The sequence below is a fragment of the Falco peregrinus genome, chromosome 12 (assembly GCF_023634155.1).
Source record: "Falco peregrinus isolate bFalPer1 chromosome 12, bFalPer1.pri, whole genome shotgun sequence".
Lineage (NCBI taxonomy): Eukaryota > Metazoa > Chordata > Aves > Falconiformes > Falconidae > Falco > Falco peregrinus.
In genome coordinates, this window is record NC_073732.1 from 19,608,714 (window position 1) to 19,632,189 (window position 23,476).

Below are 23,476 nucleotides of genomic sequence, written 5' to 3' on the forward strand. Positions count from 1 at the left end.
TTTCAGCTAAGCCCTTTAGTATGTATACACTTCATGCATTTACCTTTCCCTGTGTAAGTCTACAACAAAGTCCCACAAAGCAGGAGCATTACTTGGCCCCTCAGCAGCCAGAGATCTCTCTTAACTTCTAAAAAACCAGAATCAAGTACTCCAGCATGAGCTTTTCCAACTGCTGAGCAGTCCTTTTATTGGAAAAAAACAAACCAAAACAAAACAGTACAAAAGTACACGGTCCCTGCTCCACCCCCAGAGGCTGCTCTGCCCCACTGCCGGGGTGGTGGGGGGTTAAGTGGTGTGCGTTAGCTGCTGCATCACCAGGGCACAGAGGCTCACCAGCTGCAGGTATTCATCTGCACCATCTGCCAAGCATTTGTCCACTTCCTGCAAAGAGAAGAGAAGGTAGAGCCCGTTTAAATAGCCGGGGAAGGCGGCCTTGCTGGTCTCCATCTCCTTCAGGTGGCCAAGGGGTGGAGATCACATCCAGGGAAGGATGCGCCATTTGCTCTGCAACTGACTGCTGGGAGCATCGCTGCACGTCATCGACACCACCTGCCTTTCTCCAGTGAATTTAGCAAAACTTCCCACACAGCCATCTAGTCTTTATGGTCAAAATTTAGCAAGTTAGTTCATTCTTTGTTTGAAAAGGCCTATTTTATACACCAGAACAACAACTTGCATTTTGCAGCTCCTAATCCTTTTTTCAGTGCTGACTTAATCTCATCTTTATTCTCCCTCCCACCTTTTATTAAAACACACCCAACCAAACCCACAAACCTCTTGCCTGAGTCCCATTCCCATTACAACAATATAATGTAGCTAATAATTCACTCATCTAAATAGGATTTCAGTTCCTTCTCATGGAATTTATCAGGACAAAAATTCAGGTTCTACCAAAGAAACTTCCAAAACTAAAAATAAATCATGTACACTTCTCGGGAGAGAAAATGTGTAAAGAAAATTAATCAGTGGAGATGGGTATTGGTGGTTTGTTTTTTCTAACTCGAGCTACAAACTTACTGCAAGTTTCTCGACTATGACAGATTTCTGCTTGTCACTGTAATCTTCGCTCTCAACAACAGTATCATGCAGCTGGTTCACAAGCTGAGCAACAGCGTACCCTTCATTTATGACATTCTGTGTCAGGGAGAGAGGAAAATGGAAATAATTCAGCAGCAGAAACCCCACAAACTGGAAAACCAATCTGAAAAACTCTGTCTGAACTGAAAGACTGTCCTGATAAGTATTATGGAGCTTTTTAATTTGAGGACAAGTCAGTAGTCTGTACACAGCCCAGCATCCTGCCTGGCAGCAACCCGAAGGGAGCACCTAGGAAAGACTGCAAGCGCATGGCAATAATTTTGCCCAAATATTCTTCCAGCTTCTGACAATTTACATCTTGGGGATTTTATAAGCTAGAGACATTTTAAACATTTAATAACCTCCACTAAACCTGTCCAAACTTATTCTAAAATTGGGAAAGCTTAACATCCACAGTATCAGGTGGCAGTTTCACAGCCTTCACATTTTAAAGTGCCACCTACTCCGATTTGTTTTCTTCATCTGGTAGCTACTAGCTTCAGGCATACAGAGATCTGTAAGGCCAAAACTTTTTTAATAAAATAAAAACCATGGCAACTAAAGATAGCTTTTTTTTTTAAAAAAAAATAATCAGTAGTGCCCAGTTATAAAAATGGCAAGTAGTGAGCACAGTAGGCCATGAAGCCATTTAGGCAGACAGCAGTTCATAAAAATAGAAGAAGAGTTGTTGCAACCTTATTTTTCTGTACATCAAAATATACACCCATGCTTTACAGAAGTATGCATTCAAATTGTGTCAATTGAGTATCAAGCGCTAATATTTGAAACAAAACCCCACGATGAAGTACCTACTCCAGAAACTGGAGAACAGTTCCAAACTATTATGTTAGATTAGATCACGGTTTGAGGAAAGACTGCTCCAGCTCCAAGGATTTAGAAAATCTGTATCATCACTTCTTAAGATCAACGTGTTTTCAGACATCCTGGTAAGTAAACGTGAAAGTGTAAGGCAGTGACATCTGCACAGATCCTTGCACAGCAACTCTTAAGATCTGCTGCAAGTTTACCAGAGAAAAAATTCCAGACTCAAAACCAGAGGTCCTGCCAAAACTATCCGATGAGGCTCAGCCAAATAAAAAGCAGGAGGCCAACCGATAATGGCTTTTTTTTTTTTTTTTCCATACAGGCATGGGACTTTTCACTGGAAGAAAGAATGGGATTTCAAATCCAGTTCAGGACCACCTGAGCCTCCTTTAAACTCATGAGATTTGGAATTTCCCAGTCTTCAAAGAGAGTAAGAACCTTTTTGTATCAAAGAAAATAAATCCACATCTGTAAACCAGCAGCTTGTGCCTCCACCAGCAAGATCTATTTTAAGCCACTGCAGTTTGTACAACAAACTTAATCGCTAGTGTAATGTAAGATTAACATGAAATATTTTAAAACTGAGACTTACTACAGCTTTATTCAGATACTTCTTATCTAACACAGCTTCTGTGTAACCAAGAAGGTGACTAAGTCCGGTCAATTGAAGACACAGTTCTAAAGGCCTGATGAGCAGAAGCATCTTGCTAAGAGTTCCTACTCTGCCTAGTTCAGCCTGACAGCTCCACACGTCATCAGTTTAACTCAGGAGAACGCCAGAATCACATTGGTAGGGAATCTTATTTGCAGCTTTGACAGCTCTTCCTCAGAAGGGAAAGAGCAGAGTACTAACTAGTAAGAGCCAAGCCTTCTGAAACGGGCACCCTTAACTGCCTTGAGGCCAAGCTCCGGCTGCAGCCCAGCCACAAAGGATGCACAGGGCCACGACCTAGAACGACACCCAAGCTAGAGCACTAGGAGGACTCTACCTTTGCCAGGGTTTCCAGTTTCTCAAATGAACCACTCCGGCAGACAGATAGCAGTTCGTCAATGGTTTCTTTAGGGATGACCTGTAACAAGAAGTTACATTTCTTAATTTCAACTTTGTACACTTAAAATTCAAATCGATGCTTACAGTAACAGACACAAACTGTTATGAAGCCAGCCATTGTAGCATTTCATTCCTCTGCACGCCCAGCCACTTTCAAGCAAGCATATAAAATGGACCAGCTAACTTTTAAGAGACTAGGCTAATATTTGCCCTATATTGGTGATATTAAAATAAAAACTATATAATGATAGTGAACTGTCAAAGTCACCTTCATAAATCTAACACACCATCGTTTATTCAGGACATTGACTAAGTGGAGGACCTACTTCAGCAATTAGATCAGCCAACGCTCTCTGTACTGTTCTACACCAAAGCAAAACAGCAAACCAATTTTCTCTCCAGTGATGCACCAGGGATATACAAGAAAAAGCCCAATGCAACAAGATCACATGATAAATCAGAAGGAAAAAACCCGACAGATGCCATGATTTAGCTCTGAGCTGGGAGACACTGCCCACATTCTCCCCTCTACTCATTGTCATTCCTGACAGTAGAGTGTCTGGACAGTTCAGTTTCAAAGCTTCTTTACCAACCTTTTGCACTAAGGTCACTCAAGGGCCACAAAAGTTATGTACAACCAAGAACCTGAAGTCATTCTGAAGATGTAAAGTTGGGTTCCTTTGGTTTAAACAAGCATTTATTGAATGATGGAATTTCATGCTTGTCTTTCCTATCGTTACAGTCAACCTCTTCCAGGTTTCTTAGAAACTGTGATTTATTTGTAAGTGAAACACAGCTCTTTTCTACAGTTAGATATACAAAACTGTACGACTTCACTGAGAAAATTGTTTAAAACTGATCTGTAAAACATGGACAGTAGCAATTGGCTCTGGTTCCACCAAAGTGAAATCATCACAACCCTTACAATTGGGTACGATGGTAGCACCTTCAAGAGAAGTGTGTCCATCATTAAAGCCCATTTATTTTTCAGCTCCTCAGCTCCTAATCTCACATTTCTTTCTTTAGGGGGTGTTTTGTTGCTATAGGAACACCTTCACACAAGTTTCACTAAATTTATTTCCTCTCAGGTTTCTCCTGTCCCTGTCAGTATTATCTATGTCATTCTAGAAGAAATCACTGCTATTTTGTTAATAAGCAAGACCCACACAGATCCTTGAGGAGACACTGTCACTGTCAACATTGAAAACGAGCTGCTACTGAAAGTCATTCCTCTATGGTGTTTCCAAACCATACTTTACAATTGTCTATATTTTTATACACACACATATATACCAAAAAGCCATTCTAGTCTACTGTCCCACAAAAGGCAATACATTTTCCATTCATGGGTAGAGTATTTCAACTTCAGTTTGAATTACAAGACTATTTTACAGTTTTCTTTGACATACAGGATAAGTTTCTAGCAACTTGCTATGTAATAAGTGTACAGAATCACACAGTCTTTAAAATTCTAGTACCATACTGCAATACTCATGTGTGAAACAACTTTTTTAAATCAAACTGTGAGCAAAGGTAGATACAGATAGCAAGTAGACTTGCTACGTAAATGTTTTTCAGACTAGTTACAGGAGAAACTGTGAAGCATAGCTTACCCCAGCAATTTCAGTGACTATCTTCCCTGTGATCTCTTTCCCACCCATTAGGCGAGTGGCACTTTGAAGAAAAGTAATTGCTTTTCTTAAGTCCCCTTCTGACACTTTAACAAGGTATGATACTGCCTGAAAAATAATGTCAGGAAATGCAAAGTTATATTTCACTGTTGATTAGAATCCACTATACTTTATCAGCACATTGATTTTAAAACATCAGGTAGTGCCTAAAGCAGATTGTCGCAGACAGGCACAATACACAAGTTAACACAACCTCTCTACTAACACAAATGTGTGCTGGCAATTTCAAAATGAAAAATGGTTTAATGCAAGTATGCTCAGCACAGAACAAAAAACCTACAGTTTTGCTTCACTTTTCCCTGGTGAACATTTCTTTGGTTTTAGGAAGTATCAAAATTCATCCTATCTATGGAAGGAGATTAATATCTAAATGAGTTTGTATATTGTATTTAATACACTTGAGCAGTCTGGAAAAGTATCACAACTTAGCCCCTTTCACTGCAATGCAATTATGCACTGGAATAAGCAAAAAAACCCCAGGGCAACCATGAAGTTACCTCACTACTGATTTTCACATGTTCCTTCTCAGAAACGTCCAATAGCCTCTGCTGTTGGATTTTGTCTGACAAAGGCTTGAAGCGGAATTTGGAGCATCGAGATGTTAAAGGTTCAATTATTCTGAAAAGTAGAAAGGTAAGTTTTTGGTAACTGAATGCATGGGTTAAATTCTTCCAGACAAAGCTAACAAGGCAGAAAAGGGCAATGTAACCTTAAAACTGCAACATTGTAAAGAATAAAAGTGGAAACCTAAACACTGTCTTCAGACTTGCATTCCCATAGCTACGTCTCTTAACTGAAAACTACGAAAAGTAGGTATCAACCTCTTGGGGAAGTTGGGGGGAGATAAAACAAAAAAGCAAAAAAAAAAAAAAAAAAGATCACAGTACAGAAAGAGCAACAAGTCCAAATAAGCAACAAATTCCATACATACCTGCTGATGTAATTACAAATAAGGCAGAAGCGTGTTGTTTTAGATTCTTTTTCCATTGTCCGTCGTAAGGCTGACTGGGCTGCTGAAGTCATTGAGTCTGCTTCATCCAGGATTACAATTTTAAAAGGAGGACAAACTTTACCACTGAAAAATAAGAAATCTGTCATCTAGAGACATGCAACCTATAGACCAAGGTGGGGTGGGGGGGAAAATCATTGCAAATAGCAAGTCATATTTTACTTAACTATTTATACCCAATAAATAGAATGTATTCAGAGGTTCAATCTTTTTTGATTATTTTTAGATAAAGGACTAATATTTGTAATAAAGGGAGGACAGAGTTCTTACAGAAAGACCAACACTTAAATACTACAAAAGTCCTCAAAAATATGTAGTCTTGCTTTAGGTTTCTTCTTTTAATAACTAATGCAGATGTTTTTACAGGCCTCCCAATTCAAAGACTTCAAAGAACACTGCAACAGACTAATTTCAGTACACACTTATTTCTTGCCAGATAGAAGCTGCATGCCAGGACTTCCTGCTGCTTTCCAGTTTTTTTCCACACATACAGCTTCACCTGCATGAGGCTTCTCACCACCTAACCCCAGAATCTTGTTAGCATCTTATAAACTAGCACCTCTCTTGTATGAGACGCTGCTGATTAGAGGCACTAGGGAAGTAACTTCCACCACAATACCAAAAAAAGCTTTCCTATGGCACTCAGACAGCTATCACCAAATCCAGGAAGCTTGATCTTCTGGGATTTTCCCTCTGCCTCTCTCAACAGCACTAGTAAAAGTTCCTTCCAGGTATTCAAACTCTAAACATGAAATTACATTAAGTCAAAGGTTAGCCAAAGCACTGTGTGTTGCAAACTTCCGGGCAGTGCTGACCCATCATTTATATTAGAATTATAAAGTTAACCTATACAAAACCAACCACATGCTTTGTCCTAAGTGAGAGGGGTCTGATCCAGCACTTACTCTGAACAGCTTCCAGATGCAGTTAGTTGAGCAAAAGCCTTCACTTTTTCCCGAATCACTTGTATTCCTCGTTCATCAGAAGCATTTAACTCAAGGACTCTTTGCCGGAATAATTCAGGCCTGCAAAATTTTTATTACAACATGTTAGCTGCTAACTCTTGTAATGATATATTACAAAGTATAACGACAACCCTTCTGGCCTCTTTGACTGCCAGGTATTATTATAAAAAAATAATAAAATTATCTATAACATCAAACCACATTCCCATCAGTTTTTTGCTTACGGGTCACTGGATGCACTGCTCAAAAAAACTCTCAAGTGCTACAAGTGAGTTGATGAACACAGACATGATGAATTTTAGTCCAACTCCCAGTATTACTTCTAGACACAATTCAATAGCGCATAACGGAAAGATCACAATTCAGATATTTTATGAAGTACTTTGAGATCTAGGTGTAGCTAACTTAAAATTGGAATTCCTTTACAAAGTTCAGGAAGACATATGCAAGCCATTTTTTTTCATGCTTTTGCTACAGGGTTACATGGCTGCTAGCCTGAAGTGGTTTAGGTCTATACCGGTAACTGAAATCAATTACTTGTGACAGGACAAATGAGAAAGAAATCTCATGCTACATCTGAATTAGAACGTGAAGATATTCCTGAAAAAGACCTAGAAATTACATAAGAACAGGCAATGACCAGAGGCACTGTGTCACATGTTTAGAAGACGTGATAGTCAATTGCACCAAAGCAACTTGATTCCAGCTTACCCAAACAGTTCTCTAGCAGCTGCTAAAATAGTGGAAGTCTTTCCAGTTCCAGGTGGGCCATAGAACAACAGATTGGGAAGCTGAAACACAAGGCACTATTTTCAAAAAAAGCAAATAAACAAACCACACCACAAACAGGAAAACCTACTGAAAATCTGAGCACCTAATAGAACAAAGTATCTACTCCTCCTAGTAAATAATATAAAGTCTTTCAGGCCTAGGTCATTGCACATAGCGCTCTAAAAAAGTAGGACAAACAGTTGCTGTTTATAACACAGCATGAACAAGCTGTTATTTAGTGGCACCATCACGTGTTGTATCAAAATTGATACTTCAATTTATATTTTATTCTGATATATTCACTCCAGGTCATGTCTGAGGTCACTAAAGCCTACAGAACTTATTGTTATGACTGCAGCGACATGTAAATTTATCCAAGAATGCCAATCAAATAGTCCGGATAATACTAGCAGTGCAGCTGTCACACAACCTGTCACAGGTTTACTATCCCTTACTTTCTCAGCTCCCCAGATTGCCTTTTCAAGCCACGCTGAGAATTCTGTGCTGCCATTAACTCCACTGCAGTAAGTACAAGGGAGCTTGTGAATGCCTGCACTGTACTGCAGCGAGTGCAATGCAGACACAGCCTAACGCTAATCAGAGAGATGCTTGCAACAACTGACTGGCAAACTTCCACATCCATCCAAGAATTTTTCAAAAGGAGGAGACCAGTGCCATTTCTTAAAAAGATTAGGTTAACTGATCTTTCAAATAATTTAATTAATAACCTCAGCAGGAAAAATATGAATGTATTAAAGAAACATGCTGACACAGGAAATCAAAGCAGCACAATGAAGACTGCAGTAATAATTACAGAATGACATATAGCAGCACAAAACATAAAATCTCACAATTTGAGAATACAACTGCATATCTGCTAGATCTCTGGAATTAACCAGCTGGAATAAAATGAAAACTGACTTTGTTTTGTCTGTCGGTCAGAGGAACAGTACAAGCTTGTGTAACATGATTGTCCTAGGACATGCGCTTTCAATACAGATGGAAAATCATTAATACTAACAGGGGGCTAACAAGACTTCACCTGGAAAGCTACATACAGTTCAGGTCATCCTTAGCCAAAGACAGTGAATCCAAACTGGGAAAGGTGACCAAAGGAGTGAAGAGTCTATCTTATGAGAAGTGACTTTTTGTGAAGAGTTTGATTTAGTTAGCTCAGCAGAACAGAAGCAGAGACGGAATATCACTGATCTCCATAAACATATCCGAGCAACACAGGGACAATGAACAAAGTTGTCATAAACCGAATTTGTCTAAGTTAGCCATGACTAAATTTTGGCTGACATCAAAAAGCTTTCTAATTAGCACAGGAGTGATAGCTTTCTATACTACTATTTCAAGTAATCCTTCCTACAAACTATCAGGCTGCACTTTAAAACTGCTGCCTTTGACAGCAGGGGATGTTCCAGCCCTAGAACAAGAATTCAAGAGTCCCCTCCGATCGATAGCAAAAAGACAAACTTCTCAGTCTGACTTGATTTCCAGCCCTTAATAAAGGTTCTATATTTAAAGAGTCAACTAAAATTAGGTTAGAGAATTTTGTGCTGAATATAGCAAGCAATGCAGACAGAATGGGAACAGCAAAACCAAAGACATCCAAAGAGCAGAGAAAAATGCATGAGTAGGTAATCCACAATCAGAAAGTGAAATAGAGACAGCCCAGTTTGGTAACAAACATCCCATTTTAAGAACCAGGGCAAGACACAGAGAACAGACTCAACTGTGTATATTCTGTAAAAGTACAGACAGAAGAATTTCAACCTTCAATCAACTTACTGTAAATAAATCCATTTCAAATTTTGCTTGTTCTTTCTGTCAATCATTTGTTGCTTGTTTCCCTAATTACTAAAAAGCAAATGGCATCCAGTACTAACAGAGCTTTTTTCTAGTTTAATTAGATACCACAACATTGTTATCCCCCCTCTATCTTTTGGGAAAACTCCAGGGAGAGGAAATGTTTACTGAATGACAGCAGAAAATCAACAACCATGTTAGGTTAGCACACTGGAAGGGTAGACATTTTTGTGGAGATACATGATTTCATGCCTCTGTGCTAATTCTACTAGTTCTCAAAACAAGCGTTAGCAGTAAAAAGTTATAAGAATCTGTTTCCTAATTCCATTAAACCCATACTTTACTACTGTTTCTGTTTCAACCTCATTTATGCTTGTTTCTCACTGAAGTTATCACCAGCATTTACACTACTTTTTCACCAAGCACAAACTAATCCTTTATGTAACTGTGGCAGTATTTTTAAACAGACTGCAACCCGATCCGGTTATCCATTTTTCCATGCTTGCCAGGGGTAAGCAGAATACCTGCAGGCACCACATGCTTATGGGAAAGTTACCACATAAACTTCTAGAAAAGGAGTGGGGTTTGCAGTTTAAGTACAAGTGAAGATGTAAACTGCAATGATAATCCTATACCTAACTTTTCAGGTATTAGGATATCATCAAGTAAATGAAAATTCAAGAATACTATGACACTTGTCATTTTCTTTGCAAAAAGCAACAACAAATCAACAGTTCTGGCAGACAGAAATCAACTTTTCCAGTTCAAAACAACCTGGACTCTGTCTTCACAGTTTATAACAAGACAGATGCTTGCTATTACAGATGGAGATATATCAGGGACTTCAAAGTTCTGCTCCATTTAGAAGCTCCCAAACCAAGGCCCACAAATACAAGCCAATCAACAAAGGACCTGCTCTCCATTTTCAACACTAAGGTTTAAATAAAGCATATTACACAAACCTACAGCGTTGTCACAGCTGTTCCTTTGATCTCATCAGATCTCCAAATTCAGTAAGAAGTTCTGAAATAAGTACCAGCCACCTCAGAGTTTAAATTATACTTTTGCATTTTTGACAGAATGAGTCGTTTCAAGAGAATGTCCAAATCTTAAAAGCACTAAATATTTTAAAGTACTTGCATGATTTTGTTCTCAAATGCCTTGCTGAGTTTGGGTAGCTGTGGAAAAATACGAAGCCTGTAACCATAAGCAGAAGCTAAAAATTTGTCTTTTTAACTCAGGAGGCAAACAGTCAACACAAGTGTACTAGGTTCATGATCCGAGAAACATTGCTGATCCAGAAGCTGTAAGGTTTTAAATATCTGTTGCTCAAAATAGAACTTCACAACTGATCACCTAAGCGATGTTACACGACTGATATGTCCAGACAGAATAGGTGACCGCACCTCATTTCTCCTTAGTGGTTAGTATTTCCTTACTAATTACCTAAACTCTAAAAATACTATAATGTAGCAGCATTGATCTTGAAATCTAGATTTCTATGGCTACAACATTACATAACAAGGTCACATTGCAACAGCATTCTCACAGTAAACTGAATCTGGAGACATGACCTAAAGTAAGAAATTACACAAATCTTTCCCAGTTCTGTCATACCAGGTTCATTTTGCCTCCCTAATCTCAAACAAATAAGGTACTTGTGCTTTTGCAAGTTCTGATTAAATTAATATGAGTCTATTTCTATCTGAAGATATTAGTCAAAATCAGAACTGCACAACAAATTGTCTCAAGATAAAATTTTCAAATACCAAAGGCTACCCGTGCATATTGCACATCAGACGCACAAGTGAAAATCTTCTTGCATTAAATTCTGAAAGGTCCACCTCAACTCTTGGTGAGCAGCCAGCCGTATCACAAATGTCATTTTCAGAACATCCTTACCAACCACTTCAGCTGGCATTAGCAGTCCATGAAGACAGAAACAGCTTTTGCAGCACAAGAATGACCCTTTAGGTGAAACATGGAGCACAAAAAGTCTCAGCATGTACAAAGGAAAAAGCTGTCCAGACTTACAAACCATTTCTTGGCCACCTACTTTACCTCTCCCTTCAGTCCCTCCACCTCCCTATCACCTGATTTGGAGAAAGTAACTGTCATTCATACTGAATATTTACTACATTTTTATACAAAAGCAAATGCAAGTGTAAACAAAAGCAACTGAAAATGCTCTGCTCATTCTCTTTTAAATTCTTAGGTCACAGAAGCCAACGCTGCAGTGAAGTTAGTGCAACTATCACACTTACCTTTTTAAAGCCACGGAGGCTTACGTGGAAACTTTAACCCCAAAGGCTGAGGGTCACTAACTCTCTAAGTAGTAGACCTGGCACTTATAACTTAAATTTCCCTCATTATCAAACAGTACGTTTGTTTTAATGTTCAGCAGTTTCACAGAAGCACTGACAGATCACTAGAACTATTTTGGAATGACTGGCAAGCCAGACTTCTCTATGAAGGAAAAATTTCCCTTCTCCTCTTAAACACATATGTCAAAATTACTAGCTGAATAGCAGTGTAGAGACAACAACAATTTCCAGGTTTCAAGCAACAGGAAGTTTACCAATTGAGCTTTTCCAGAAAAATTCCAAACAGCATCACAAAGCTGACAATTTTACAATGTCTAGAGGGCTGGAAACATCAGAAATTTTACATGTATATCACAACATACTATGAGGAAGTCACTTAGCTTGTTCGTAAAGTACCACTGTAAAAATGATCACTGCAGAGCTAGAAAAGAGAAGTTTTCGTTACCACTGGCAGAAGTTTCTCCCTAAACATACTGTACTGGGTAGACATTATCATTACACTCACATCAGCACCTTCCAAGGACTTTTTCAGTACAGCAACAACTTCATCCTGGAAGGCGACTTCATCCACGTTTTTGGGGCGACTGAATAAAAATACATTAAATGGCAATTTATTAGTTAACAAAGTTTCAGAAAAAAATTAAATTGAGAAAAACAGCATTTCTCTTTCTGATTACATTAGGTACTGAAGAATTACAGCAAATCTTGTAGCTGAAGTCAAAATCATAACAGGAAATCTGTCTAATGCCTCTGGTCTGTATTACTGAAGTGATGTAATTTCTCAGGAAGCTGTTTGTCTATCTCTATTGTAAACACCTGCCTGAGCTGTTTTAGAAGCAGAACTGTGTTGCAGACTGCAATACACCCTGCAAGCTGATAAAAGCTTTTCAAAAATGAAGCATTTAATGCACTTCTGCACCGCTTGCCATGGACAATGGAGGCACGTTCTGCTCTGTAGCCCCAGCAAAGGGCTCTCATAGTAGTTCATGGTGCTGGTTCTCTCCCATAAGAAAAAAAGCTAAAGCTCTCCTCCCAGGTGGAGACACCTACAGCTGCAACCCCCTTTGCCAGACATCCACCCCCCCTGCCAAGCACCCCTTCCAGAGCCAACCCCCCCGCCACGACCAGCCACTGTCACCCCGGCCAGCGACCCCACTGCCCAAGAAAGACCCTTACTACTTCTCCACCCAGGGGATGGGTCTGGGCCTCCTGCCCTCCCCGCTGCTCCCTGCTGCACCCCTCTCCTTGGCAGCCACCGGTTTGGTGCTGATCGAAGACGGGCCTTTGAGAAAGGCCTGCATGGCGCCGGCTGGGCTGGGCAGGGCTGGGCCGAATCCGGCCCGGCCGTCACCGACACCTCACAGGCTCCGAGCCCCGGCCCGGCCGTCACCGTCACCGACACCTCACAGGCTCGAGCCCCGGCCCGGCCGCTAGGCCGCAGGGCACGCAGGCAGCCCCGGCGCACGGTCCCTACAGACCCCACCACCCCTTCCCGCCGCCGGCCGTGGGTGAGGCCACTTCCGCCCGCCGCGGGCCAATCACAGAGCGCGGCCCCGCCGCGGGGGCGGCCGCTAACGTCGCGCCAAGGGGCCGAGGGCCGCGCTCTGCGCATGCGCCGCGCTCTGAGGCGGGCGGCGGGCAGCGGGCAGCGGGCGGCGGGTCCGGGCGGTGGCGGTACCTCAGGGCGCCATGGCGCGCCCCGCCTCAGGGCGGTGCCGGGTGGTCGGCGCCAGCACCTCGCCATCCCCCGCGAGTGCCCGTACCGCAACAAATAGTGGGAAAAAAAGAAAGAAAAAAAAGGCGAGGTGCAAAAGCAGCGCCGAAAGCAAAGTGGAGGAGGGGCCTCTCCTGTCAGGAGGTGGGAGCCGGTGCGGCCCTGCGGCAGGGCCGGCTGAGGTGCGTCCTGGGGGCCTGTGGAAGCGAATCCCAGGAAAGCCGGAGCCCGCGGCCGGCCTGCCCTGCCCCGGCTGCCGCCGGCGGCGTGTGGCTGCACGGCCGGGGGGGCTGCCCCGTGGCCGGGCGAGTAGCTCCCCCAGGCGTGCAGGCGTGGGGCTGGTGGTGCAAAAGCTACCAGCGACGCGAAAGTGAATCTTTTTGTTTTCCCATTACTTCTAATAATATCCATTACGGTAAAGGCAGGAAAAAAATGAGGCGTGTGATTGATGTGACAGTTCCCTTTAAATGACAAAAAAGCATCCTAGTAGATTTGGCAGTCGTGATGCACGCCCACATTTTTATGAGCTGGTTAGCTACAGCTCGTGCTCCCAATGATGTACCGGCTTTGTGGATAAAAATATGGAAGTAATTCTGTGGCCAGCAGCTGTATATTGTATGGTTGCAAATGTTTTGCTTTACTGTTTCCCCTTGGCTGCTCCCTGCCATGAGGCACAGCCGGAGTGACCTGGGCAGCCACGGTAGTGATCACCCAAAATAGAACCTGGGCAAGGGAAAAGAGTAGATTGGAAATGGTCTCTATGGCAACAGATGAACAGTCTTTGGAAAAGGAGATGCAGGAAAGAATTTAGGCTGAAAATATCTCGTTCTATCAGTGAGACACCTGTAATCCTCATCTGGACAATTTTTAAATGAACTGTTTCATCTGGCATTCTGCTCTTGAAGCATGACATTCAGATCATAGCCTTAGCAGCAAGAAATGCCCACACGTATATTTAGTAAAGCTGTCTTGTTCTAGATGAAAATGCAACACTATTTTTTTTTCCCTGCTGTGGTTATATTTGGTATTTCCAATTCATGGTAACTTGGAAATCAGGATGTATAAACAGCTAGAACTGATTGGTTTGCTTTCTGAAGCTGTATAAAGCCTTGTATTTTTGAAGCTTCATTCTATTTGGTGGTCTCTATTCAATCCACTTCCTTTAATGTGGCCACTTCAAATATACTTGACATTTGAGCATTTTATTAACTATGTATGAGCCTCAGGTTCAGTTCAGCAATGGAACTTCCTGTCTAGTGTATTAACTTCATAACACAACTTTTTGTTTCATTACCTTAACAAAAGTTAAAAATTCCAGAAAGGAATAATTAAACCCAAGCTCTTCTCTCTTGCTCCGTTTTTCTCTCCCTCCCCCTCAGATACACAAGGACTGAAAATTATGCTTGCTCTATCAAATTGCATGCACTCACCATCTTAAAGTCCAACAGATCAAACTCAGTTACGATGTCCTCTCATTTGCTTGCCCTCAGTGTTTCCCATGGCAAAGACTGTTTTTCACTAGCCTTGTCAGTGCTTCTCAAATGAGGCCCATAGAAACACCTAGCCTAATGCATAGAAAGGCCAGTTTAGCTTTTAAGTGCTAGTCATTTGGTGCATGCTGGATTTGTTCTTATGCAAGACTATTTAAGACTATTTATTTTAATTGATAAAGCTATACAACCTATGATGTATTGGTATTTAAAAAACGTAGTACCCTAGAGGCAGGTGCCTCATTACTGATACTGATTGAAGGCAACCTTCTTCATTCTCGTCATAGCCAGGTCCTCCAGCCACACTTGAACCTAGGATCTCCCAAGTACCTCAGGTTTAGTTTCACAACTAGTACAAATAGATCCAGCAGCTCAGTGAATAGTCCAATACATTGGACTACTACTCACTACAGTAGAGAGAAGGTAGAAGTGGGAGCGTGTGGCAGGATGGGTAGGGAGGTGAAGACTATGTCTTTTGGTGGCAGGGCAGTTTTTTAGCAGCTTGAGCTGACCTTTTTTTTTTTATTATTTTTTTTTGGGGGGGCGGGGGAATTGGGAATTTGGGAATTGGGAAGCCTAGTCCTCTTCCTTCCAAGTCTTATGTCAGCATTTGCAGATGTACAACCATGGAATGAGGGTTCAAGAGCTCATCTGGTGGAAGAGGTGAGGAACAGTAGCATGGCACAAGAATTGATTAGGGGGAGGACATCTGTCTTTATGTTACTCTGCCTGCTGCCCTGAAGACCTGCCTATGCCTCTATCAATCTAGACCTTCAGCTAGTTGACATTAATGCTTCCTGGGAGATGAGCTCAGGTTTTTTATGACACTGAAAGTGGACAACTGACTTCCTTAAACTACATAAAGTTTAGGAAGTAAGCTGACCCTAAAAATGACAGGATCACTGTCCAACAGCTTTGTCAAAAATTCAGGCTTTGTTTTTAAAAGAGGAAAGTGTTGAGAGAAATGAATACAATAGAAATAGGTATATATGGATTTTCTTAAAAGTTTAACAGCAAACATTTATCTAATAACTTTCAGCACTGGAAGACTTCTGTCAGAATTATGTGATCAACACAGAGCAGACTGAAACTGGCAAGTTTTCACTGTCCAAGCTGCATAAACAAAAAAAGGTTCAAAGCAAGATGGCAGGAGTGTTGAAAGGTATGAACTGGCTTTTTTTAATGAAGAGATACTAAGACAGCATTAAGCTCAGCTCAGCTCAGGAAAGAGTGACTGAAGGATATGATCACTGTATGGAAAGTTATGGCTAAGATGGATGCTTCGAATAGAGAGTTATTCATCTGTTCTCAAGGTGCAGGAACCGGAGGCCTAAAATGGAACTATCAGGCTTCAGTTTTAAAACTGAAAGAAGTGGGTTTTTTCACACAACATGTATTTAAATTGAAAATCTTGTTGCTACGAAACTTCATAGGTGTCAAAATTACAAAGAGATTAAAAAAAATAAATAGATTAATGAAGAAATGGGGTATTAAATATGACCAGGAAAATGCAAACTTAAGCTCAGAAAGCCCATGAACTACAGATTGCTGTAATCTGAAAGGGAAATACTGGAGAGTGACTCTCTCTAAGTGGCCTGTTTCATACATGCTTCCTAAGGGTGTGTTAACATTTTCCTAAGGACCATGTTAATGGTCTTACAGATGAGCTACTGCCCCAGTCTGTGTCAGGACAGCTGTTTTGGAGCATAGACAGTGAATAATGTAAATGATGGTGACAAAAATGTTTACAGTGGGGAAGGAAGAAAGGGAAAGGAGCAGAGAGCTTTGGTAAAACTAGTTTCTTCAGCAGCTTCTTTCCTTTCAGAATAGATGTTAGAAGCAGCTGTGTTCCTTTTCAAGTAAAGCAGCTGAAACAGCATCTGAGGCAAAGCAGGTAAGGCTTTGCAAAGCTTAAGCAAGAGGCTAAGCATGAAGGCGGAGATCTAGGCATTGCCAGGGGAGCTGTGTGTTCGAGAAAAAGTATACATGCAAGTTTCGGCAGAGAAGTCTAGATTTGTCACAGGAGCTTACTGAGGACAGTGGAAAGCCAAGTACAGCCACAGAAGTACTAGCACTGTGACCCTCTTAAAAGCTAGGCAACAACACTTTTGGCTGAAGTGTTCTAAAAAGAACAAAACTAAGAAAACTTTAAATATAGAGTGGTATTTTCCTTTACCACATGTTATAGAAAGGAAACAGCACTCTGTGTGCCTTCTTTGTAGGTATGCGTCAAAGAAGTGTCTGACTCATTTACCAGTTTCTTGGTCAATCACTGGCACAGGCTTCCTAGGGAAGTGATCATAGCACCAAGCCTGTCAGAGTTCAAGGACCATCTGGATGACACTCTTAGTCGTATGGTTTAGTTCTAGGTAGTCCTGCGAGGAGCAAGGAGTTGGACTCAATGATATTTATGGGTCCTTCCAACTCGAGATATTCTATGATTCTGTGATTCTTCTACTAATGGAGATGTGCTGCAGATCTGAAGTACTGCCATAACCAGCCAGAAGTGGTGACAGTTTAATTACCTTTCCTGGTTGTGCCAACAATGTTACAGTTCTTCCCAGTGAGTAATAATGCCCCAGACTTTGATATGGGATCAGACAGTCTCTAGACAAAAGTTAAGGAAGAGATATGATACCAAAATAGCTTGTCTGCAAAAGAAGGAAATTGGGAAAGTGATTATAAACTTTTCTGTTATTCCATCAGCCTGCCTTTTTTCTGGTATGAAAATGTCTTCAGATGCACTCTGTATACCAAAATGTTGTGATCTTGTTCTGGAAGGGCATCTTCCTGAAAAACAAAGAGATGGGTGAGCCTATAAAGGTTATGTAGGACTGGAAAAATGGCAATAATCAATAAAGTGAAGAAGATAGGCTAGTTTCATGGATGGATCTCATTTGGTCTTTAATAGCCCTTCAGTCAGTTGGCTGAATGTTTTTTAGTGACACAGGAAAGAGATATATAGCTACAGAAGGTGAAAAAGAAGGAAAGATTAGATTTATTTTTATATATATATATATGTATATATATATATATTGCTGTGAGAGTTGCCCCTTCCATCTGGCCAGGCCATAGGATCTTGTAAGTATTTTTTGTTTGCAGTGTGCCATTTACTGTTTATTAAAATTGCTTATAATGCTTTGGCCTCAGCTGTTTGATTCAGGATCTAATAAATAGCTGGCGATTTGTCAGGCTGTCACTCTATGGAGAAATAAAATTATTTTGCCTGTTGGCAATCATTTCAGTAGTGGAATCATGTTCGTACAGCCCCTGGCCCTGCTTTCTGGTGAGACCCTGGCTCATGCCTGAAATGTAAATTATCAGCCTCTGTACTTCTAACACGTATATATCTGCAAGGGCTTTTATCCTTCAGAGAGGATATCTGTATTTGTAGTAAAAGTGTTGGCTCAATTTCACAAATATTTGCAGCCCTGGAAATTGTTACCTTAACAGTGATGGACTGAGTTGCTTCAGCACCTCATCTTCCTAATCTTCAGCCATCCCTTGAGTGACAGGCACAGGGCTTTCATTTCTCTCCATCTCTAAGAGATCCCTGTAGTCCAGTTTCCTGTTTTTCCTCCTCTCAACTTGGGTCTTGAACTGTGGATCACCAGTGCTTTTGCAGTATTTCTGACTTGGTTGAGTCTCTGTGACCCTTCCATTTGGGAATTTATAATGGAAAATGGCAAATACGCACTATGAACAGCAGCCTCTTTTAATGCAGGCACCACTGAATCTTGGCAGTGTAAAGAAGTCATCCCATGACTGATAAAACTAATGGAGTTTGCTATTGCATGGCTGCGTGCTGCAGCCCAAACCTTCCCACCAAAATAACCCAAATTTCCCTTTTGTTGTAACTCACATCGTAGGACAGCACCCTCAATTCCGACTGAATCCTATGTAACCCACCCCACGGTATAAGCTGGGCAGGGGGCAGCCACAAAACATAATTATTCAGTCCCTACTGCATCCTTTCCCCTTTCAGGCTTTGTACACCTTGCTGATTTTCAGTGAACCTGTAAGAACTAATTTCTGTCTCCTGAATTGGATTGCAATTGACCAACAGGTTCAAAAGTTATTGAAGGTATAGTGGAAGACTGGAAAGCAGACTCACATAGCAAGAAAAATGATAAGAGAAAAAGGATCTTAAAATAGCAAATGTTGATGTGTCTGCAGTTACTGATGCTGAATAACAATGTTGGTATTAGGAGCATATGGTCTTAAAATAACTGGGAGTGGATTTAGCTAGAAATAAGACAAAGGCTCTTAGCTATCCTTGATGTTCTTGAACAGCCTTGCTGTAGGAGTAGTGAGAGCGTACCATCTACACCACTCTTCAGTGGAGTTTATTTCATTTATGAATGGGATTATACAATGTTCCTGCCTGCAGAAAAAAAAAAAAAAAAAAAAAAAAGGAAAGAAAAAATAAAAAATCTGTTAAGTGCCTGGAAACACAATGACTTTTCTAGCCCTGTGTTCCTACTTGCAATGTGTGACCCTCCAAGACCAAAATAAAGCATCCCAGATCTTTCAGACACCTCCAAAGATTATGTCTGGGTGTCAGTCTGCTTCCTTTATGCTTTTTTTTTTGCCATGATGGCATCTGTTCCCTGGTTGAGGGAATCCTTTTAACATTAGTCAAGGACTTTACAGTCTGAACTTTATTGCCTAGATGGGCAGTAAAAAGAGGATGTCAGAAAAAAAATGGCTTTTTGCTTTAATCTCAGAATGTTGGCAGGTGGGTGGCTCTGAAGTCATCCTCCTCACTTGTTTTCAGGCAGACTTGCTGTTAAACTAACTCAACAGAAGTATGCAAGGAACCTCTCAGCACAGTTGGTCAATCATCCAAAAGTGACAACCGCAGCACAGATACTCAGACTGGCTTGTAGGTCAGTCAGCTGATTATAGGATTTTCCCGTCACAGAGGTAGATAAAACCTTTTGCAACACCAGTACTGACGCACTGATGATGCTGTAAGATCTGATGAGCCCACAGGGGTATTTCACAGCTCAAGTTTTGTGTATACATGTTGTCATGTTCTTTGGCATGTCTGGAAAGGTGAACCCAAGTAAAATCCTGTGGATGGGTGGGGAAATCTGGAATTATAGCTGAATGCATTCTGCAGAAATAGAGCAGATCTCACAGGCAGCTGCACCCTCCTCTATTTTATTTTTTTGTTTTTAGAGGTGTAATAAATTTTCTGTGTTCCCAGAAGTATGTTGCCTGGAGCTTCAGGTAGGCTTCAAAGGAGGAAGTGCAAAAAAGGGAATGGAGACATACAAGCCTCTGGCATGCCCTGCCCTCTCTCACTTCCTTGCCTGCCTCACTTTTCCTTATCTCAGATCCCAGCTGGGGTCTGTAGCCAAGAGGGTTGATGAAGCTTCCCAGTAGCTCAGCAGCCAGTTGCCCTATGGCAGCTGCGCAACCCTGCAAGGCTCAGCTGTGTCCCTGGTGCCCAGGGGCAGCTACTCCCCACAGACCTGCTCTGGCCCACTGACGGGCAGTCCATCAGGGCCTGCCTGCCCTCGGGCACAGCAGAGCTGCGTGGCCCTGATTGCAGGTTAGTCCTGCCCAGCAACCAGGGCTAATTAATTCACCCTTCCTGTACACATGCAGCTGGAGAGGGTCCTGTGGGCTTGGTCATGCCAGGATCCTAGGGTTTCCATCCCCGCAGGAGGCAACAAACCCTCTGCCCCTCTCCCCCTCCATGTATGCGGCAGCCCCATTTGTCAGGCAAGGGCTTTTAGAGGGGGTGTGAGGACGGTCTCTGGGGACATTGGGGGTTTCATCTGGGGACAACCTGCAAGGCATCTGGGCCCCAGGGGCCAAGGGGGAGTGCTGGAGGCTGCGGGTGGGTTGTTCTCGACTCCCAGGCACGCTGGTGAAGAGAGCGTCGCAGAGCAGCTGCTGCTGTTAGAGCTCGCCTGCCAGCTCCACTCCTCCCGATGCCATTCCTACCTCCAGGATTTTTCCCTGACTCACAGCATCACCATCCAAAAGTCTCCCTGGAGGAAGGTATCTGCCTGCTGGTTTGTCTCTTTATCCTTTGCCTCATCCGCGGGAGAAGGGAGAAAAAAAGCCATAAGCAGACAACTTGCCTGCTTCTTTTTCCTTTTTTATTTCCCCACTCCTGCTCCCTTCCTGTTGTCAAAGGGGGTAAAATCCCCTTTTGAAAGGAGCTTTTCTAGGTCCATGCATGGACCGCAGCAAATTGGAAGAGGTGAGCAGCCGGCAGAAGATGTGAGAGCTGGAAGGGCCGTGCTGTGGGAGTGGTCCTCGCTTTGTGTGCAAGCGAGGCAGTGAGTGTGCAGCCTCCCACTCTGGGTGCATCTTTTTTTGGATGCTGTGCAGTTCCCTGTGTGAAATGCTTTTTTGGTTAAAAGAAGAAGAGATGTCACATCAGGAGCTCACCCAGCGACTGACTACGGTTATCACCCATGTGGGTAAGACACCTTTATTTTTCTTCTCACTACATTTGTGTAGATTTGGGGGCCCTATTCCCCCAGGAGGTGCTGATGCTCTGTACAGGCAGGAAACCTTTGTGTGACAATATCACACCTGTGCGTGAAATAGGAGCCATCAGCAAATTGCAAACCCATGGCTTTGGGCAATTAGACAGCTTTTATTGATGGTTTCATTTGTTTTTCAAGCATGCCGTTCTCTGAAACACAGAAACAAGAGCAGAGAGTGTCCTACCTGTGAACTGATCTGTGTAAAACACCAAAGCACAGTCCTGCTTGCAGGGAGGTGGTAGAGAAAAAGGGGTGGTGGAAGGATGCTAAAGCAACATCATGTTGCTAATGTGCTTTGCATTTGCCTGTGATACTGGAAGAACAACCCATTCTCAGAGTCTTTTTTATTGCCATTGCTGTTTCAAGGGTTCTGGAAGGTGCTAGGACAGGATCCCAAGAGCTCCATGTTGGGCTTGATTTTACTGTTTGCTAACCTTCAAATGCTAGTGAACACAGGTAAGGCCCATACTATGCACTGGCATCCTTGTAAGTCTGAGCTGGCTACCCACTTGCTGGCTTTGGTGATCTAACTACAAAGAACCAAATAACCTAAAACTAGCAAGATAGTAGGAGATGCTGGGGATTAAAATACCAACTGAGAAAAGCTTTTGGGACACCCTTTTCTGTTACATACAATTAAATTAAAGCAGTTTGTGGCTGTGTTAAATCATGCAAGGAGAACATTTTTAGCTGAATTGCATGGGAGCAAATTTTATAGCTGTCAGTGTTTTAATGGATTGTGTGTTGTGAATGCTAAAGAGATATACAGGCTCCCAAAATGCCTTTGCCATTGAATTTGCTAAATCTGTATATGAAACAGAGTGTGTCCAAAATGTGGCTTTTGGAGAATATACAATTAAGATTTTAGACCAAAATGCTTCTTGGGTTTGATATTAGCTGTAGCAGCTGAACTAAGTTTAAGAAAGCAAATGAAATTGATAGCTTGCCTAAAGAAATAGCACAAAAGCAGATTTAAACTGAATGCTTAAGACCAGGTCCCATCATCTCTCCAGGCTTTTATCCAGGGGTCAGTCTTGGTGCTTCTCATAACCTCAGCAGGGGTTTGGTGTGGGGGAGAGAGTATGATTTCCATGAGAACTTGCAGTGTCAGCCTCTTGACCCAGTGATGCCAACATGAGTTGCTTTGCAATTGTACAAATTCAGATTGACATAAAGTCACATTAATTCACATTTTTATTATGAAGATTTGGGATTCAATATGAAGCACATTCAGACTGACACAAAGTTACATGAATGCACATTTTTGTTATGAAGGTTAGAGATTAATATGAGGCACACTTAATTTTTTTAAGAAGAGTATTTCAGTGGAGCCAGAGATTTGTGCATCTCCTGGTTTTCCTGTTAGATTCAATACAGATCCCCATCATCCATATTAAGGACCTTCCTTGATGTTAAGAGGGATTTGTTAGATGTAACGTAGTATTTTGTTAGCATTTATCGAAGTAGGAAATCGCTCTGGACACAAGAAAGGTGTTAATGAACTTTCCCCCGTTCCCTGACAAATAGAGAGGTTTCTGGGTCATGTGGCTGAAGCTAGAGAGTCTCATTGGTTTCCTGGAGGTCAATCAGCAGGTCAGTACTAGGGGGAGACATGAAGCTCACAGATCTTGTGTTTTTTCCATTTCACACTGAGGCAAGAGCCTAGTTCACCAGCTTCCAACGGGGAAGGAGAATGCCACCATTTTCCCAGCCATTCAAGACCTAGAAAACAGACCCTACTTGTGGATTCTGCCTGCCTGTTTGTAGACAGTGCTCACTTTTTTATTGAATCATGCAACTAGAAAAAGCACCTGTACAAAAATGGAAGCAAGTAATATTAAAAAAAAAAAAAGTTATTGGCTGAAGGCAGAACTTTTCTTCCAAACCTACTGATGTTGCACCATGTTTATGAATCACACCTTGTAACATGAGTTGCATTAAGTGAATCAGCAGTAGCTTATTGAAACAGTAATTCCTGGGCAGCTGCAGGGGTCTCTTGAAAGTTCAGTGGGAATCTTCACAGCTCAGACAAGTGAAAGGGCTGTTATCCTCGGCAAACTGAGGGGATTCCTCACCATGAACACACCTTAGAATGTTTAGTATTTTTACAGCATTTATCACCCTCTTATTACCGCTTGGACTGATGGCATTCAACCTGTCTAGAATATAGCCAGCTCTTGGTTAGGAGCACAGCTCTCAGCTCAGTCAATAGCAGGAGGGAAGAAGCTTATTCAC

General features: G+C 41.9%; 2 protein-coding genes across 2 annotated transcripts in view; one reads left to right on the forward strand and one right to left on the reverse strand.

Annotated features, from left to right (window-relative positions):
* Positions 1 to 156: 156 nt before the first annotated feature.
* RFC4 (replication factor C subunit 4) lies at positions 157 to 12,992 on the reverse strand. Its single transcript, XM_005235541.4, has 10 exons — positions 12,702 to 12,992; positions 12,031 to 12,109; positions 7,330 to 7,409; positions 6,559 to 6,678; positions 5,576 to 5,719; positions 5,142 to 5,262; positions 4,567 to 4,692; positions 2,892 to 2,972; positions 1,018 to 1,134; positions 157 to 381 (listed from the first exon to the last, which is right to left on the reverse strand). Exons 1-10 carry the CDS (start codon positions 12,824 to 12,826, stop codon positions 286 to 288), a joined length of 1,089 nt encoding a protein of 362 aa, XP_005235598.2. The 5' UTR covers positions 12,827 to 12,992; the 3' UTR covers positions 157 to 285.
* A 7,775-nt stretch (positions 12,993 to 20,767) lies between these two features.
* Positions 20,768 to 23,476, forward strand: part of MCF2L2 (MCF.2 cell line derived transforming sequence-like 2) — a 181,237-nt gene continuing 178,528 nt past the window's right edge. Inside the window, exon 1 of the mRNA XM_055817346.1 lies at positions 20,768 to 21,172. Coding sequence (XP_055673321.1) covers positions 21,070 to 21,172 — 103 coding nt within the window. The 5' untranslated portion in view covers positions 20,768 to 21,069. The remainder of the gene's footprint in view (positions 21,173 to 23,476) is intronic.